We start from the raw sequence: 14,705 nt of genomic DNA, 5'->3' as shown, positions 1-14,705 counted from the left end.
TTTCACCCACTAAATTATGCAACTTTGACAGACGTTGTCAAAAACCTTAAGCCCACTACCTGCTGCCTTGACACTCTGCTGCCTACAAGCTTCTTTAAAGACGTTTTTAACTGCATAGCATCAAATATACTTCAAGAGTTCTCTTCAGTCAGGCCTTTTTCCACCAGAGCTGAAGACCACAGTTATTAAACCTCTTTTTAAAAAAGCCTAATCCGGCTGCTTCAGAAATAAAGAAGTACAGGCCCATATCAAACCTACCTATTTTTTTTAGAAAAGATCATTGAAAAGGTTGTTTTTCCAGCAACTTAATGCCTTCTTGGTGCAAAACAATTTCTCAAATACCCTTCAGTCTGGATTTTGTTCACACCACAGCACTCAGACTGCACATGTAAAACTTTTAAATGACATGGCATCAAAAGTTTTGGTTTTGGTATTTCTGGACCTCTGTGCTGCACAGCTGACCATAAGATACTGATGAATGTTAACTTAAATGGGACACAAAGAAAATAAAATATCTGGGCATCAGTATCACTCAGAATTTGGATGAACTGTATGAGAATAATGACGGTGTTTCAGAAAGTAAGATGAGGCAGGATCTGAATAGATGGAGGTTAATACCAGAGGGAAAAAGAAGCACAGTGACAATAAAAATAAAGCAATAAAAATGATGATACTTCCACAATTCTTATTTTATTCCAAGCATTATCAATATCCATACCAAGAGTTCATTTTAATAAATGGAACAAAATTATTTCAAATTTTATGAGTAATAATACAAGAAGGAATTTGCAGAATTAGTTTTTATGCAAATCCTTACAATATCAAAGTGGATGAAAGGAGAAACAGAAACCAAATGGATCAATATAAAAAAAGGTACTGCAGAGATATTAATTGGGACATTACCATTTATTAGAAAAGGAGCATTGAAAATGCATACAGGCCAGAGTCAATGTATTTTAAATACTGTAAAAAAAACTGGAGGCATATTTGCAAAATATTAAAAACAAACAGTTAATATGCATATCTTAGAAAAATGGTGCCTGACCCCTGACTTTACACCCGACAGGTCTGATTAAATTTCAGACTAGTGGGCTAGCAAAGGATTAGCAACCTACTCACAATTACTCATGAAAAATACAAAAGATTCACATCAAATTAAAGCTTCACAGTATGAGTTAGGCTCAAAACATTTTTCCAAGTATTTACAGGTGAGAAGTTACCTCCTGAAACATCAAGAAGTGGACAAACTAATAAATTACTTAGTACCATACTTGATTCAAAATAGAAACAAAGCCAAAGAAAATCTTTCAGATGTTTAGAAAATACTGCAAAAGTTCACCACAGTAGATAAAAGCATAGAAGAAAAGAAATTAGAATCAGCAGAGGAAATTTTAAAATGTAAAAATCTAAATACTGGAGGGAATTTTCTTAGAAAGTGAGCATGAGGTATTTTACGACATCCTGCGAATATGATAAATGTCACCCCCTGGTACCACGTCGGAGAAGATGTGCAGAACCAAAAGCAAATTATATGCATGCATTTGTTTTTTTCATGCAAGTGTCCAGTATTAACACTCAAACAAAATCCCCTTAAGCTCCCTCATACACATTTTTTTTGTATACCCAAATATATACAAAAATAAACATATTAAGAATGTATTTTTCCCAATTTTTTTGCTTTTTCTTTTTTCCAACTCAAGTTTTAATGATAAAAATCATTTCCATCATCAGTTTTAGGATTTTAACCCTTTAAATGCCAGTTTGTTTACAAGATGCCACTGTTTTTTAAAATGAAAAGAAAAAAAACAATAACTGAATTAAAATCCATTCATCCATCCATTTTCTGTGACCGCTTATTCCCAAACGGTCACTGGGGGCTGGAGTCCAGCCCAGCTGACACTGGGTGAGAGGCGGGGTTCACCCTGGACAAGTCGCCAGTTCATCACAGGGCTGACAGACAACCACTCACACTCACATTCACACCTACGGGCAATTTAGAGTCACCAATTAACCAATCATGGATGTCTTTGGACTGTGGGAGAAAGCCTGCACCTACACATGAGAGCACCTGCACAAAGTCACTATTCTCAAAATCTAAACAAACCAGACTTTGTTTTACCTTTCCCACACTGCTGCACCTTTGATGCGAAGGTGCGCGTATGTGTGTGTGTGTGTGTGTGTGTGTGTGTGTGTGTGTGTCTGTGTGTGTGTGTGTGTGTATGTGTGTGTGTGTGTGTGTGTGTGTGTGTGTGCGCGTGTGTGTCTTTTTTAGGGAGATTAAAGAATTGTGGTTTTAATGAAAGTCAATGGACACAAAAATGTGTCAAGGGATCTCAAAGGGAGTAAATTTCTGACACAATGTTTTTTAGACCTATTATAAAAGCTGATGGTGAATTTCAAAAATTTACCAAAAAAGACACAGCCTCAACTCAAACTCAAAAACACAAAAATGTGTGTGAGGGAAGAGGAAAGTGTATTAATTTGTAGGAGATGATAAACACCACTGACATGCATCTCTCTGGAGTCTGACAGAGAACGAAGGCTCTCCAACGTCTTCATACTTCACTGTACCTTCATCTTCGTCATTGTGCTTCTGTAAAAAAAAACAAAACAAAAAAAAAACACAAGACACTTGAGATTCTGGCTGAAAATGGAGCAAATAAATGTTGAAACACAGAGCAGCTCCAAAGGAACAGCTGGAGTTTAGTGTCTCGCTCAAGAAAATCAGGAGATCCAAAATAATCATTCAGTGTAAAGATTCACTCCCTGACGTGTTTATTGTGTCCAAAACACCCTGAACGCAACACGTGTTCCTCCCAGCTGACTGTTGGTGTTTTGAGAGTGCTGATAAACCCACAGACACAACGATGAACCGCCACCAAACTGAAAAGACATTTTAGAAGAGTTAAATACAGTCAGAGGTGTTTTGATGATATAAAGTTTTTTGCAGGCTGCCATCACCAGAACGTGTTTGTATGTGTCGTTTGTGCAAGCAGCTTATTATGACCCATATTTACATTCATTAAGTGGCGACTTCTAGTGGCTGTGTTAATTATAACAGCAGAAAAGTAGGACGTTAGAGCAGCACCTGTGTCATTCGCCCCAAGAGCACGCTGGGTGAAACCTAAATAACATGACTTAACTCACGTATGTAACTTAAAGCTGCTAACTGATTGTTGAGTCTCATTCCCAGGTTGTCACAAACAAAGGCTTTGGGTTAGTGGCATTTCTTCTTCTTCTGTTTAACGCTGTGACTCTGCTTCACAGTGGATCCTCTGAGCCTTGCTGCAGCACAGCCTCAACACAAGAGCTGAGTTTATCTTCCACAGTGAAAATCCAGGTTCTAAATGTTCCCTGTGGTTGTTCTCACCTTTAGTTCTCTTCCATCTGATGACAGCCACAACAATGATTATTAAGAGAGCTGCAACACCCACAGACACGATGATGATCCACCACCAACCTGGATACAGACAATGAACAAAGTGTTGGTCAGTGTCCATCATAAATGTCCTGCCTGCATGTCTTTTTTCTTTCTGTAGTTCTGTTCTGTTCAGTTTTTACCTTCTAGTATTGATCCATGATTGTTGTTTGCAGATTTTTGGTCTCTCCCTCCTGATGTCGATGTTGGTTTAATTGTTGGTGGTGATTTTGTAGTCGCTGTTGTCGCATCATCAAGAAATACAATAACTAAGTGCAGAAAAAATGTCAGAAAAAGCCTCAAATCTATGCAAACATTCTGTGTAATTATCCAATTAATGATCAGTCTGAAGTGATTTTAAACAGATCATCATTTTCTCACCTGACGACTGACGGCTGAAGTTAAACTGCTGCACCTCTTTAGTGAACAGATCAGTCACCTCACAGTGAAATAACTCATCATACTCTGACTTCTGCTTGAGATAAGAGGCAGGAAACGTCACAGTGACTGAACACTCAGACTGTGATGTCTCCATGTCTCCGTTGTCTTTGTTCACATCTTTACCCTCATACAGCCACTTCACTGTGTGTCTACACCATCCAGGAGGTGAGACAGAGCAGGTTAATGTCACTTTACCAGCGTCCTCATGTTCAGTCGCTGGTGAAGATGGAGATATTGTGGGAGAAGGACAAGAAAAGTAAAACTGTTTCATCACTATAATAATAATTATTGCAGAAAAAGACATGTTATGATGTAAATACTCACTGGTAACAACAGCCAGATAAACATGAGTATCGTTATGTTGTCCTGATTTGATCTGTTTGCAGGTGTAGTAACCAGCATCCTCAGCTGGAACCTTCTCTACAGTCAGAGAACAGTTCTCTGTGACACTCAGTCTGTCTGATTTAGATTTGGTTTCGTTGTGAATCTGACCACGATCAACCAGGGTCACTGCATTTTTACCAAATTCCCAGAACAGCCAAGCAGTATTTCCACACTCTTCCTGATCATCTGTCAAATTTCCACAAGACAAAGTGACTTCATCTCCAGCTCTGATAGCGTACGGACGAGTTGCTGCGTCTGAGAAAAACATGAAAAATAAACCCAAACATGAATATGACTGTTATGTTCATAGTTTCAGTGAAGTTTGCTCAACATGATACAAACAAAACTCAGCTGCTTCAGTTAAAGGAAGAATAATTCATAAAGTACTAGAACTGTTGGTCAATTAAAATATTTAATCCTAATTAATGCAAATTAATTATAAGTGTTTTTGTTCAGAACATACCTTAAAGGGATATTAACCAAAAACAATGACAAACGTTGTCCAGAAACCCTCAAAGGCACTGCATTTGGCATAAAAAATACGCTCAGCTAATAACATGACAAACCCAAGTTATTTATTAGGGCCCGAGCACCGAACCGGTGCGAGGACCCTATTGGAATTGCTAGGATTATTATTATTATTATTATTATTATTATTATTATTATTATTATTATTTTTTGCCCAAAAGTAAATCGCTTATTTGGAGGCCTTATCGTATTTATTGATGTGTCAAATTTTGCGGGTGCCTAAGTCCTGGCGAAAATTTTTGTATTTTAAGGGTCTCGGAAATGGGCAGGGTGAAATGGCTCAACAGCGCCATCTAAACATGAGCCCCGACAGCATATGTCTCTGATATGCATGAAATTTGCTACACAGATAGATCATGCCCAGACGCACAAAAAATGTCATAAGGACCCATAGGCTAATCCCAACACGAAGTCAGCCATTTTGCATTTTGTGGCCATTTTTGCTGTTTTGCATGTGTCGTATTTGAATGAACTCCTCCGACGCGATTTGTCATAACAACTTCAAAATCACTGTGTACCATGTAGACAACTTTGTGATTAAAAGTTATTAAAAGCTAGACCTCATGTTAAAGGGCCTCTGCGTAATGTGTCGGTGAATTTTGATGTTTCGCAATGAAACAGGAAATGGCTATAACTTTGGGGTACATGGTCAGATCTGCACCAAACTTCATGTGTATGATTAGTGTATTGGCTTGAACAAGTCTATGCGACAACCTATCATGACAACCGTAGTGCCCCCTGGTGGTGACAGAAAATTACTTTTTTTAGGTTTTGATGTGCTGCTCCAACCACGTTGATTATATCCAACTCAGATTTAATCAAGAACACCTTAACAAGTGGGTAATGCTATATTTTGAAGATTGTGACGGTTTGTCGCAGGGCATTGATGTGAGAGTGCGGCAAAGGACCGCGGCCCCACAAAACGACATATTTAGCATTAACTTTTGTGTACAAGTTCATGTCGGCATGAAATTACACATGTGTGTGACAGGTCCTGGCCTGAACGTATGATATTAATTTCGTCGATGGGCGTGGCCAAATGGCTTGACCACGCCCTTTAAACAGCAGCCCCCCCGCCACGTTTCGCTGACGTGCACGAAGGTCAGGACAGACGTGTATCACACCCAGACGCACAAAAAAGTCTCTTGGACCCATAGGCCAAACCTGACAGGAAGTTTGCCATTTTGAATTTCCTGATCATTTTGCTGTTTCACTTGTTTTGCATTTTAACGAACTCCTCCTAGAGGAAGAATCAGAACAGCTTCAAATTTGCTGGCTACCTTCTGGACTACACTCTCATCAAAAGTTATTAAAAGCTTTTGGTCAAGTTGAAGGGCGTAGCCATAGTTTGGCGGCGAATTTTGATGTTTTGCCATAAATTTAACTTTTTAATTCTTTGCTATAACTTATGTATAGATAGTTAAATTTGCACCAAATTTCACATGTCTGATAATAGTCTGGCCCTGAACACACCTATATGAAAATATTCCATAATTCTCATAGCGCCCCCTGTTGGCGACAGGAAATGACATGTTTTACAGTTTGAGGTCCTGCTCCCACCACGTTGACCATATCAAACTCCAATCTGGTCTGAAAAGCCTTTAGACCTTGACCTTGACAGACCTTGAAGAATGGGACGTCTTGTTAAATGGCGTTGCCCTGGTGGCGTGGTGAAAGTCATAACAAAGCAAGTTGCTATAACTGGACTGTACATGGTCTGATCTGCCTGAAAATTCACAAGTTTATTAACAGTCCCGGTCTGAACATATGGTATGAGTTTCGTCCATGTCTGTGGCCAAATGGCTTGACCACGCCCTTTGACGTGCGGCGCCGCAAATAGTGAGTTTTGCCGATGTTTACGAAAATTGGTACACATATGTATCACATGGAGATGAACAAAAAAGTCTCTTGGACCCATAGGCTAAAGTCAACAGGAAATCGGTCATTTTGAATTTCGTGCTCAATTTTGGCATTTTCCGCATGACCTATTTTAAGGAATTCCTCCTACAGTAATATTTCAATTGACTTCAAAACTTGAGAGGACCATCTAGACAAATGTGTGATTAAAACTTATTAAAAGATTTGGTCAGCGTTAAACACTGTGGCTGTAGCGTGGCGGCGAATTTTGGCGTTTCGCCATGAAACAGGAAATTGCTATAACTTTAATGTAAATTGTCCAATCTGCATCAAACTTGATAATAGGCATGCCCTGAACACATCTGCATAATACTGGGAGCAGAAAACAACATTGAATTCCTTACAAAAGAAAATGTCTGAGGACTTTGACATAGAAGAGGAACATCATTTATTTGCTGTGCCACTTGGGCTATAGCTTGTGTACCCGCTTCAACTGTGCTGCACGTGCTTCCAGTCTGAGAGGTTACAGTTGACAATTGAGCTGAAAACATGGTGTAAATGGTGTCTTTTTGGGTTATATTTAACTGTCACCTCTTACAGACACTTGAATCACACCACACGAGCAGTACGGAGACATTTTGTGGGTTATTTGAGTTCTTTGTTTTACATGTACCGGATTTGGATGCCCAGCTGGTTTTTGCCGAAGCTCAGGTAGTGTATTATGCACTTGAGGTCTTCACCCATCTTTGTGTCGGCATGGGGGCGAGCGGGTATCGAATGCCGTTTGGTTTTCAGGGCGACCGTGGCTTCAGGGCGACGTCTGACGGTCGCTGCCATGCGGAGCCTCTTTGCCCGGGGCGGGTCTGGCCGTCGGGCGGCGGTGGCCGGCCCCCCCGAGTGGCGCAGGGGTGCGAGGGCCCGATCACAGCTGCTTGCAGCTTTAATTTAGTATTATTATTGTTAATAATAGTTAAAATCTTGTCCTCTGAGGAGAAAAACCCTCACCTTTATTCAGCTCAGTCGATATAATGATGAAACGGTGTTTTTGCATTAATGCAGCAGGATCATTTACATCAGTGAGGATGTTTCAGACCACAGCAGACAAAACTGCACAATGATGAAGAGGAGAGAGAGTCTTCATCGTGTCTTACAATAACTCAGCGTCTGTCAGACTGATCATCAATAAAGTTTTTATGGAAGCTCGAGTTTCCGCGACTGCGCGCTCATTCGTGCCGTTAACCTTGACAGCCCTATAAAGTACCGTTATAAACATTAATGCAGTTTAATTAATGTTTCTTCAGTTAATACTCACCTGTAAAACGAAACAGCAGCATCAGAAATAAAGAAAATATAATCCATCTGAATTCTACCATCTTGATCTCACACTTAAAGTCCGTGTTGCTTCTTAAAAGTGAAAATAGAAAGTAAAGTAGCTGCAGTCCAAAACAAGTTCACTTTGACAGGCGCTACGGTGGCCTAGGAGGACAAAAAAAGCGAAGTAAATGAAAAAATGTATTTTATTGAAAGTAGCAATTTTTAGCAACTATTAGGTAAAGAAAAAGGGGAAATCTTTGAGCCACGACAATATTTGGCTTTCAGCACAAATAATGTGGTTTAATCAGTGAATTAATGGAAATAAAAGGTGGCTTAGAAAAACAACATCATTAAAAAAAATGTAGTTATTGGTATTTTTGTCAGCTACAAAGCAGAAATAATCAGGATAAATATTTATGTTTAAAATTGTATATTGTTGATTTTCAAGAACATCAAAATGTGTTTGAAATGAGAAGAACTTGAAAACATCACATCATGGGATCACTGAAGTTTCAAACATTTAACAAACATTCTTAGTCTCATATCTGAATCTCACATGTAGTTATATTTTTGGATGAGTATGATCAGTATAGGAGGAATGTTGTTGAAATTACAGCAGAGTTGTTTAATGTGTAAAACTAAGAATCAGTGTTAGAATGTGAAAGCATTAATTTGGTAAATGCTAAAAGAGAAAAGGGGCAATGTGATATTCAGAGGAATATCGAGTGTTTTACAGTCAAACTACGCCACCTGTTAGGAGTTCAGAGAGACACACACAGTCTAGTCCAGGGGTCTGCAACCTGAGGCTCCAGAGCCACGTACAGTTCTTCATATATATATATATATCAAATTCTTTAGTTTTGAAAAAGTTTTGCCAATTACTGATCTTTTGTTGAGATAATTTACTTTTCTTCTTCAGATAATTTTAAATATTTGAATTTTAGAACCCCGAAATGTTGTATTTAAAAAATTATAGCATAAACCATTTAATTTTAAGGCAACAAAATAGTAACAAATCAGGTTTGCACTTAACTGTGACCAAATTTTGAAAAACTTTTTTTTGAGTTTCTTTAACTTTAACTTTTACTAAAAAATTATTTGAGCAACAATAATAAATTATCTCAACTAAAGGTCAGCAGAAAGTTTGTTAAAGTTTGAGCTGGGCACAAAACTCAAATCTATGTCCATCCATCCATCCATCCATCTTCTTCCGGTTATCCGGGTCTGGGTTGCGGGGGCAGCAGTCTAAGCAGGGATGCCCAGACTTCCCTCTCCCTGGACACTTCCTCCAGGTCTTCCGGGAGGATCCCAAGGCATTACCAGGCCAGTCGAGTGACATAGTACCTCCAGCGTGTCCTGGGTCTTCCCCAGGGCCTCCTCGTGGTGGGGCATGCCCGGAACACCTCCCCAGGGAGGCGCCCATCCTCCCCTCACTTGTAAACAAGACCCCGAGATACTTGAACTCCTCCACTTGAGGCAGGAACTCTTCTCCGACCCGGAGGGAGCAAGCCACCTTTTTCCGGTCGAGAACCATGGCCTTGAACTTGGAGGTGCTGATTCTCATCCCAGCCGCTTCGCACTCGGCTGCAAACCGCCCCAGTACAAGCTGAAGGTCCTGGTTCGAAGGCGCCAACAGGACAACATCACCCGCAAAAAGCAGAGATGAGATCCTGTGGTCCCCAAACCAGACTCCCTCTGGGCCCTGGCTGCGCCTAGAAATTCCGTCCATAAAAATAATGAACAGAACCGGTGACAAAGGGCAGCCCTGCCAGAGTCCAACATGCACCGGGAACAGGTCTGACTTACTGCTGGCAATGCAAACCAAGCTCCTGCTCCGGTCGTACAGAGACCGTACAACCCTTAGCAGGGCCAAATCTATGTTGTACACCAAATTTAAAAAAATGTGTTAATAATTCATCAACTAAAATATCAAAAACTGTGTCTATGGCTCTGTGTCTTTTCCTCTAGGTTGTGATGGTGGCTCGTCTTCTTGAGTCTCCATAAGCTATGGCTGCCAAAAAAAAGAGAGTATTTAATAGTTGCGGCTCCAGACTCCAGACATACACAGGAAGTGGCAGCAGGTTAAGGAGATAGAATCATGATTCTTTGGCACAAAGGAACAAGATAAATCAGGCTTCTGACATGCAGACAAATTTATTGTTGGTTGCATGTGATTTGTGGAAAATATGTAGGATATATAGGGAGCGTTTTTGAAGATGAAATTATTCCAGCATGCTGCCAAACAGATGTGAAGGCAAGAAAAAAGAAGAAGAAGAAGAAGAAGAAGAAGAAGCCTGTTAGGAGATATGAGACAGAAGCTGTTCAGGAGCAGAACCTGCCCACATCCCAGACATCCAGTCACTGCTGATGCCTGTGCCAAAATTATATAGAGCCACAATCTGGACGTGTTTATTTTAAGATTAGTCCATTCCCAGGCCCTGGATGGCTCAAGACCAAGCGCACTAACTGTGGAAAAAAAATGCCACTGTTTCCATCTTTGCTGAATCTGTTTATGAGTGTTTATCTCATTTAAAGATACAGCATGCACTTGTTGGTCTAGAAGTCCTAATAGAAAGAAAAGTCTTACTGGCGCAGAATCCAGTGCACATCCAAGCTTTTCCACTTTACAATGGACTAAAATGTTTGTTTTTTTCTGGGACAATGGAAGGAAACTGAGGCGAACATGGAGACAATATGCAAGCAGAACCAAAAGTCAAAACTTCTTGCCGTGGAGCCACAATGGTGAATATTACAGCTGAAGTGACATGCAGCAATCCCACAGGAACAGCCACGCCTGATTCCTTTAACTGGAGGAAATACGTGTTTAGAAATGAAATGTGCTTTACTCAAACAGAAGTCCAGAAAGTATTTCACCCACTCTGTTTTATTCAACAGGGGCAAAAAAGTTAAGCTGAAGTTTGGATTAACCATAAAGGTTTCAGTGAACGTACCAGATCAGGGGTCAGTAAGTTTTACTACCGAAAGAGATATTTTTGTGAAAAATACAAAAATAAAAGATATATAAAAAAAAAAACATATTTGAAATACAAGTATCTCAACAAATGTCCAGCATTAGACAGACCCAACAGTACTCTCACATAATAGACACGTCCCAAAAAGTTAGCATGGCAACAGAATATATATTTATGTGTGAAGCCACAAATATTATAAACAAATGCAAAACAAATGAAAGTGTAAAATGACAGTTTGGAACATGCAGAATATATTTGTTCTGCAACCATGTTGGCTCTCTGCAGCCACACAGCCTCTGCCCATAATGCAACACGAGCGACCTCGACCAAACTCTAGTCATGTGACCTATTACATGCCAGATCAAAATAAACTCACATGAAGGGAAATGCATGTTTTTTTTAACTAAACAATATTTTAGATCATTTTTAAATTAAAGTTACCTTTTTAACAACCCATTTCTTACATTTGGAATCTATGTTTAATGACAGTGAATTATTATTATTAACATTAATGAAATTATGACGGAAAATATAAAATAAACATTTCAATTAAATTTCAATAATAAAATGTCTCCAAGATATTTACATCAGCCACCAGAAGAGGGCACTGAGCTGTACACGTAGGCTTTGATGCACATTTTATTTGCATTTTTAGCAAATTTTAAAAAAGCAAATGGTGTAAAGGCTGCACATTTTTCTCCACATTGAAGAATGTAAGAATTAATTCAGGCTGGGGCTGAACAATTCTGAAAAATATGTAATTGTTGTTATTTTGACTGTTGTTGTAATTGTGACATGATTTGCAATATTTTTTTTTTCATTTTCATTGAAAAAAATGACCAAATAAGGACGTTTTTTTAAAGAATGTAGAATATGAAGTGTAGATCAGGACACGTCTGCAGAACAATTACATTTTCAATGATATTTCAACACATTTTTGCCTCCTGAAATTAGTTAATTGCAGAAGCCAAATTGCAATATTGATAAAATTGTGATGACTTGTTCAGCTCTAATCTAGGCCTACAACAAAGTCAAAGTGACAGGGAGCCGGTGAAGCTTTCAGATCGTCTCTCCTTGAAGGTTTTGGCAGCGTTGCATTCAATCATTCACATAAAACTTCATGGAAGTGTTTGAGTGAATAAAAACCAGAGCAGAGAAGTTCAAATCCTGCCTACTTTCCCATTCGACCAAAGGCAGTGTGGGACCCCAAAAGTCAATATTTATATCTGCAGTACACCTTAACCTTTTAGAAAGCATGTATTGTTTTAATAATGAGAGGAAAAAACAAGAGTCTCTTAATTCCACCTTAATGCAATTATTTTTTCTCATGAAGAAGAATATGTCCTCTACTGTAAAAATGAAAAACAAAATTTCAAGGCAACTTACTTCAACAGATTTGAGTTATGAGCCCAACTGAAACTCTTAAGTTCTGAAAAAGTTTGACCAAATGTTTTGTTTAGAGAATTTACTTTAAAATTGAATCTCTGAGTTTTAGAAACCCCCCAAAAAATGCATTTCAAAAATTATTGAGTAAGTTCATTGAAACGATAGTTGATAATGGATCATATTTTAATATTTTTAATTAAAAACATTAATTTTCAAGCATGTAATTAATGACAAATAAGATACACAGCGCTCACAATGTTTCTAAACCTCAAAGATTTGTCTAAAAATTTAAAAAGACAAAAAGTACATTTTTTCAACTAAAGATTATCCGTCTGCAAAACTTTATTTTAGTTTGTTTCAAAACTTAGGAGTTTGAGTTTGATTCAAAACTCAGAAATCTATTATATTGAGTTGCCTTGAAATTTTAAAGGTTTGTTTTCTTGATGAGAGGAAATAAAAGTTTTTTGACTCAGCAAAAACACATTTATTTCTCATTTATAAAGTATTTTACAGGTGGAGATGTGGAAAAAATGGTCAGGAATGTTGATTTATGCACAGATTAACTTTTCCCAAGATTTATTAATAAGGTCTATTGTGAGTTGGGTCACAATGGATTGTCAGTTTTAAAAAGCAGCTTCCAAGGGAAAAGTTTGGGAAACACTGCAGAGAGGGAACAACATAACTTCTGCTTAATTTTTTGCCCCCAAAAGGAAAAAAGCGAACCAATATTAAAATCGAATTTATTTTTATTCTTAATTCCACACAAGGGCGACCTCATGTCAGCTCCTCTTGTATCTCTGTGCCAAGAATGTACAGAGCAGCTCTCCTGGGAGCTGCAGAGCATCACTTAACATTCCCGGTGGAGAGCTGTGCCGTCAGGCAGCGTAACCTAACAACCACAGGGAGGAAACAAACAGAGCCCGGGGGCGGGGGCCGATGAATGCAGGAGGGGGGGCACCATTGCTAGGATTTAAGATTTATCACATTTCCAAAATAGAGGCAACGCCACATATCTGTAGACAGGATTACACTCAACATATTTAAATTTAGGTCACAAATGTAAATGTTTAGAGACGTTCTCACTCGTGTGTGTATTCTGGAAAGTGTGTGATGATGAATGACTTTGGACTGAAAGGCTCAGAGGAAGTCCCTTAATAAATGATGTTTTGTTTGTCTCGTATGTCTCATGCCGATTTGCTCACCAGATGTATTTTTTTCATTTCCATTTACCATAACTCAGGTGGCTAATTAATTAATCAGCTCGTCATTTTCGCTGTACTTGTTTAGACTGTTGGACAGTGGTGTAGCGGTGCCAGGAGAAGCAGATATACTCTCAATTTATGCTCCTAGTTTTTCTGTATGGGCCTGTGGTGTTTGCACATCGTTGGTGGACTTCTTCTGCTTAAATTCAGGAAGTGTGGATGATTATGAAGTCGACAAAATGTCCAGAATATATGTTGAGACAGCTGCAAAATTTTGTATTTGAGCGAACTGTTCCTTATTCTTTAGTCCATCTACACATGAAAATTTGACGGTTATTTTCTCACCTTGCAGGTAATGTACAGGCCCGTGCATTCTTCTCTAAACCATCTCTTGGAAATGCAGATTTGCAACCAAGGGCATCACCTGTTCCTTTAATGAGCTCAGTGATCACTTTGATCATTTATAAATATTTTTTAAAAAGCATTTTTTTTTAAATAATCCACTATCATTCTAAGTTTATGGATGGTTATATTATATATTAATCTTCATTTTATTGGTGTCTAATTATCCCATTCACTGGTGATTTCTGCTGTTAAACACAGAGACACTTTTAGCTTCACAGGTCAGACACTGGAAATGTAAACATCCAGCTGCTTTGCACTTTACTTTTTTCAAATCTGACCCTTTAAAAAAAATTACTGACTTGACAGATGAAGCCACGCCCCCTCCAGTGGACCACCATGGGACCAAAATTTGATCAAACCCTTAGGATGTTTTTACAAATTAAAGATAATTTTGCAAAGGAAGAAATTTGTCATTTGTCGTTAACCACTTTTGAGGGACTGTTGCAAAAAAAAAAGTCTTATGTTTGTTCTATATTCATGCCTATTATAGTCTGTGTAAAGAATATCAGCCGATATTTCAATATCAGATTTTTTTTACTCCTTTGTATTTGTATCCAGTATGGATCAGGCCCGATAAATAATACTACAGTATAACTGTAAAACTTATTTTACAATATTATGTTTATTGAGTGAAAAATCAAAAGTAAATACAGATTTGGTTGGTTTTGTTCAAATGGTCTCTGACTACCTGACAAGAAATGGAAGAAGTGTTGCAACCGTCCCCAGTCTCCCCTACTGAGTTACACTGACTGTCTGTGAGGAGAACTGGATGATGTCATCCCGAGGGCGGAGTTTTAT

At 38.6% G+C, this 14,705-nt stretch overlaps 1 protein-coding gene across 1 annotated transcript; it reads right to left on the bottom strand.

Annotated features, from left to right (window-relative positions):
* Positions 1-830: 830 nt before the first annotated feature.
* Positions 831-9,334, bottom strand: LOC146314788 (uncharacterized). Its single transcript, XM_084737099.1, has 8 exons — positions 9,208-9,334; positions 7,302-7,566; positions 7,113-7,143; positions 4,184-4,346; positions 3,800-4,075; positions 3,562-3,657; positions 3,371-3,460; positions 831-2,593 (listed from the first exon to the last, which is right to left on the bottom strand). Exons 1-8 carry the CDS (start codon positions 9,332-9,334, stop codon positions 2,583-2,585), a joined length of 1,059 nt encoding a protein of 352 aa, XP_084593225.1. The 3' UTR covers positions 831-2,582.
* Positions 9,335-14,705: the final 5,371 nt, after the last annotated feature.

This window comes from Lutjanus erythropterus, chromosome 15 (assembly GCF_056507025.1).
Source record: "Lutjanus erythropterus isolate fLutEry1 chromosome 15, fLutEry1.hap2, whole genome shotgun sequence".
NCBI lineage: Eukaryota > Metazoa > Chordata > Actinopteri > Lutjaniformes > Lutjanidae > Lutjanus > Lutjanus erythropterus.
Note: the sequence above shows the minus strand (reverse complement) of the source record. Positions and strands in the feature narration are given on the sequence as shown.

What these genes read in the sequence shown, in the direction of transcription:
- LOC146314788 (XM_084737099.1), bottom strand. Translation starts at nt 9,334, where the DNA reads ATGCCCCACCACGAGGAGGCCCTGGGGAAGACCCAGGACACGCTGGAG. An exon ending in AAGTGTCCAGGGAGAGGGAA is followed by an intron (nt 7,567 to 9,207) that starts GTCTGGGCATCC and finishes ACTAAATTAAAG; the next exon opens with CTGCAAGCAGCTGTGATCGG. An exon ending in CTTCAGCCGTCAGTCGTCAG is followed by an intron (nt 3,658 to 3,799) that starts GTGAGAAAATGA and finishes ATGCGACAACAG; the next exon opens with CGACTACAAAATCACCACCA.